At 61.2% G+C, this 4,847-nt stretch overlaps 1 protein-coding gene across 1 annotated transcript; it reads left to right on the forward strand.

The window, feature by feature from the left end:
* Nucleotides 1-610: 610 nt before the first annotated feature.
* On the forward strand, nt 611-4,314 carry PTGER2 (prostaglandin E receptor 2). The gene is made up of 2 exons (XM_042866002.1): nt 611-1,450; nt 3,268-4,314. The coding sequence occupies exons 1-2, from the start codon at nt 611-613 to the stop codon at nt 3,496-3,498; spliced, it is 1,071 nt and encodes a 356-aa protein (XP_042721936.1). The 3' UTR covers nt 3,499-4,314.
* The last annotated feature ends 533 nt before the right edge of the window (nt 4,315-4,847 follow it).

A 4,847-nucleotide genomic window follows, 5' to 3' on the forward strand; every position in this document is an offset into this window, starting at 1 on the left:
AGTGACACCACAAGTGGGGCTTACCATGAGCCTGAGGCTCCCAAATTGGCACCAGGATGTAGCGTGCACCAGGGCTCCCAACATCTGCATCAGTGCGAGCTGTGCTTCGAGGCTCCAAAATCCACACTGAGTGGTGTCATGGCTCCCAAATCAGCATCATGTCATGGCTCCCAAATCAGCACTGGGGGTCCCACACCGGCACCAGCACTGGGAATGGCAGCGAGCCTGGGCTCCTAAATGAGCACAGGGGCTCCCTTTGAGCCCAAGGTTCCAGATCCGCATTAGGGCTCGCCGTGCCCCGGATATCACCGGGACTCTCCGGCAGCAGGAGGACCCACGCTCAGCACCGGGACGCTCGGCTCGTCGGGGCTCCCAGCCCGGCAGCGGGATGCGCCGTGCGTCGTGGCTCCCCGACCGGCGCCGGGGGTCTCCGCGCCCCCACGCTCCCATCACCGCAGCCCCTGGCCGCCCCTCCCGCCCCTCCCGCCCCTTCCCCGCCGCCCCCGGTTGCGCGGACCCCCTGGAACCGCAGCCCGGCCCCGGGGCGGAGCGGGGCGGGGCGTCGCGGGCGGCGGGCGGGAGGCGACGGCATTCGGGCGGCGGCAGAGGGATGAACGGGACGGGCCGGGAGCCGTGCGGGCACGGAGAGGCGCTGGCGGCCGGCGCTCGGCCGCTGGTCAGCGCGCTGATGTTCTCCGCGGGGCTGCTGGGCAACCTGCTGGCCCTGGGGCTGCTGCTGCGCTGCCGCCGCCCGCCCCGCGCCCGCGCGCCGTCCCTGTTCCACGTCCTGGTGCTGGCCCTGGTGGTCACCGACCTGCTGGGCACCTGCTCCGTCAGCCCCTTGGTGCTGGCCTCCTACCACCGCAACCTGACGCTGAACGCCCTGGGGCGGGGAGGACACATCTGCCTCTACTTCGGCTTCGCCATGAGTTTCTTCGGCCTCGCCACCATGCTCGTCCTCTTCGCCATGGCGCTAGAGCGCTGCCTGGCCCTGGGGCGGCCCTACTTCTACGAGCGCTTCCTCAGCCCCCGCGCCGGCCTGGTGGCCCTCCCGGCCATCTACACCTTCTCAGCAGCCTTCTGCTCCTTGCCTCTGCTGGGCTTCGGGCGCTACGTGCAGTACTGCCCCGGCACCTGGTGCTTCATCCAGATGCGCGTGGACGACGGCCGGCACAAGGCAGCCGGTTTGCACCTCACCTTCTCGTTGCTTTACGCCACTTTACTCCTCTTCCTCATCCTGTCGGTGCTGCTGTGTAACCTCAGTGTCATCGCCAACCTGGCCCGCATGCATCGCCGCGGGCAGAGGACGCGCCGGCTGGCCGCGCTCGAGCAGCCGCGAGCGGTGGGGGGCTGCAGCCGCCGCATCTTCTCCATGGCCGAGGAGATCGACCACCTCCTGCTCCTCGCCATCATGACCATCACCTTCGTCATCTGCTCCTTGCCCTTCACGGTGAGTGCCGCCCCCTCTCCCCGTTTCCCAGAATCGCAGACTCATAGACTTGTAGAATCGTGGAATCGTAGAACGGTTGGGTTGGAAGGGACTTTAAAGATCAGCCATTTCCAAGCTCTGACGTGGGCTGGGTGCCCCCCAGCTCAGGCTGCCCATCCACGGCCTCGGGCATCTCCAAGGATGGGGCACCCACAGCACTCCATGCTGCTGCCCAAAATTTAAGGGCTGAGATCAACGTGATTTTTCTCCCAAAACTTGGGAGACCCCAAACTTTTGGCAATCGAAGCGAGGGATTCCCAGCAGCAGCAGTGGGATGAGCGGATGGCAGCAGTGCCCTCCCACCCTGCAGAGGCACACCGGTGTCTCTTGGACCAAATGGTTCCCAAGCCCAAGGGCTGGGCACTCATTGTGGCAGATCAAGGAGCTGGACGTGGGAAGATTGGGTTGGGGTTGGGGATGGGAATGGGGTTGGGGTTGGAGATGAGGTTGGGGATGGGGATGAGAATGGGGTTGGGGTTAAGGATGCAGATGAGGAAAACATCTGTGTGCTGGTCTGGATGAGGATGTCACGTATCAATGCTGCATAAGCAGACCCTGCACCACTTTCCCCCCTCTTGGGGCTGCTTTCAGCTCCCCCATGCTATGTTTCCCCAATAGCACCTCATTCTCCTCGTCACCTCCAGCACCCACCTGTGAGCCCACGGCTGCAGGAGGAGATTTTGCCGTTGTTTTTTTCCCGTTAGAAGCAAACCCCGCTAGGGTTAGGCGTGCTGCCAGCACTAATTTTGTGCTCGTGGGCTCAGGCGGACGCTACCTTCCTTTTGCACTCACAGAAGGAAGAGTCCCGGGGGAAGATAATGTAACCGCAGCCTGCAGCCCAGCCAGGCTGTCTGGATTTTAAGAGAGAGAAAAGACACAACAGTGACGGCCGGCAGCTCGCGAGCATCCCAGGATCCAGACTCAACATCCTGAGATCTCCCATCAATGGGCCCACGGGCTCCATTGCAGTCTTCAGGGAGTGGGACCCCGGGGTCTGCTTAGGGTCGGCGGGTGGGAAAGCGTGGCCAAAGAGGATCCCATGGCAGATGTCAGCCGTGCCCAAAAATGTGTCGGCTTTTCCTTTCCCGCTGCCCGGCCCGCATGGGTTTCATTGAGGCTGCCTTTTGGCAGCTTCTCAAACCAAGCAAAGTGACACTTTCTCTTTTGAGCCACCCCTCTAATAGGCTGCCCTGACATGTGAACCTTGAGGTTACTGTACCACAGAGCCACCAAACCTTCCTCCTAAAAAGCCCCAAGCCCTGGAGGCACCGTGGGGGCACCGTCCCCATGTGGTACCCCATGGATCTGACCCACAGGAGGGATGCTCGCACCCCACAGCCCTCAGCATCCAAGCATCCCTCGTGTTCTGGAGTGAGGGGGAGGCAACGGCCCCGTGTGAGTAAGGCGTGCTGAGTCACCCTTCCAGGAAGCCCCATAAGCTGCTATGAGTCGGCACATGTCAGGGTGCACCGCCGGGGCGGACACACGCTCCAGGACCTCTCCGTCCCGTGCCTTCAGCCCACTCAGTGAGATTTGTCCACTGCTCACTGCTTCCTTGAGCAGCCATTGGGTTAATTGCGTTAGGGCTGAACGAAGCATGCGAAAACGAGAGCGAGGACCTGGCTTTCATTAGCAGGAAATTCGTTTAAGCCAGTGGAAGCAGACCGTGTGCTGTGACAGCACTCATTTCCCCGTCACCGCTTGAGAAGCACCACCACCTGCCTGCCAGCCTCCTGGCCCACCAAACCCCCGTCACTTTCCCCCGTTGCCTTTTGCAGATCTGTGCTTACGTCAACAAGTTCAGCCAGAGTGAGAACCACGACTGGGACCTGCTGGCACTGCGCTTCCTCTCCATCAACCCCATCATCGATCCCTGGGTCTTCGCCATCCTGCGGCCGCCGGTGCTGCGGGTGCTGCGTTCCGTGCTGTGCTGCCAGCTGTCCCCAGGCAGACAGGATGCGCAGTGCCCGACCCCTGCAAAAACAAAGCTGGAGCCTAGCGGGCAGTAGGTGCAGAAGGAGGCAGCCAACAGGCTGGGCTCACTTCGGGTGGGCTCTGTTTCATGGCTTCAAAAGGGATGTCACTGCCGTAAGGTGGGACGGGGCTGCAGCCGGTGCCACGCCAACGTGGGTGGAAGGTGATGCTGGTGGGATGGGACTGGAACGTCAGGCATCGCTGACACCGTGGGGCAGGGCGAGTCGTGCCCCATGGAGGGCTGCGGTGGGGGTGCTGTTGAGGATCTCCATCTCAGGATGGTGGAGAGGTGTGGGCACGGGTGCGGGTCCACCACCAACACCCAGCTCAGCAGGGATGGGCAGGAGAGGAGGTGGCAGAGGGAGAAGGTTGGCCCCACTTCTTCCTTTCCCCTCTGTCCTCTGCCCAAGGGAATGCAGTGTATCAGCTGTGGCTCTGTGTGTCTGTGTCTGCTTGTCCTCCTCCTGGCAGTGTCAGGCTCTGGATGGTGCCGGCCCAGCACTGATGGCCACTGTGGCCACGTGGCCTCTCCCAGATTCCCTTTTTGCAAAGAACTTTTCCTGTCCCTGTTTTACCATGCCCAGGGCTTTGGGTTTGGGGTTGGCATGGAGGAGAAGGTCTCATCCCCACAGTCCTTCCCGTGGGGACTTGCCTGGTGGCACTCGTCCCAGTGTCCCCACCGCCACTGGGATGCTGCAGTCCCACCAAAGCGACGTCTTTGTGCTATTGCCGACGGCGTGGCCTTTCTGTTGGAGAGCTCTGCCCCAAAAAAGCCCAAAGGGGCAGAGATGTGGAGCTCTCCTGTATGGCATCAGTGTAAAACCCCCGTGTAATAAATGTCACTGGAAGGAGCTGTGTGTGGTTTTGTGCCGAGGAAATCGATCTGCTCCTGGCATCGCAGATCAGGAGAGCAGCCTGTGAAGCATCATAGAACGTAAGAGCAACCCACGTAGCATCATAGATGTGAGAGTATCCCATGCATCGTGGATGGTGAGAGCAACCCAAGCCTTGTAGAGGGGTGGGGAGCCTCAGCTCATCCCCAAGCTGTAGAAAGATCCTCACCTCAGGGCTGTGCAGAAATGGAAACCCCAAAACCGCTGTGCCTGAAACCAGGGGCAGAGCACCTACCTGTTTTAACAACAAAAATAAGGGGAAAAAAAAAAATCCAACCTCTAAAAAAAGGGCAGAATTTATGTCACTCCTGTCAGCCAGCCAACATCCACAGGAAGTTTACTGGCCTCCGAAGCGCGTGTGGGCAGATGTCAGCATGGGATGCGATTGCTCAAGCCCCGCCGACGGCTTTCTGGCAATCCTGCAGCCCGGGGATGGCTGCAGGGCTGGGGTGGGTTCTGGTGAAGGCTGCTCCTCATCACCCACCCTCCTT

Source organism: Lagopus leucura, unplaced genomic scaffold, assembly GCF_019238085.1.
Source record: "Lagopus leucura isolate 7727_CA_CO unplaced genomic scaffold, USGS_WTPT01 Super-Scaffold_1, whole genome shotgun sequence".
NCBI lineage: Eukaryota > Metazoa > Chordata > Aves > Galliformes > Phasianidae > Lagopus > Lagopus leucura.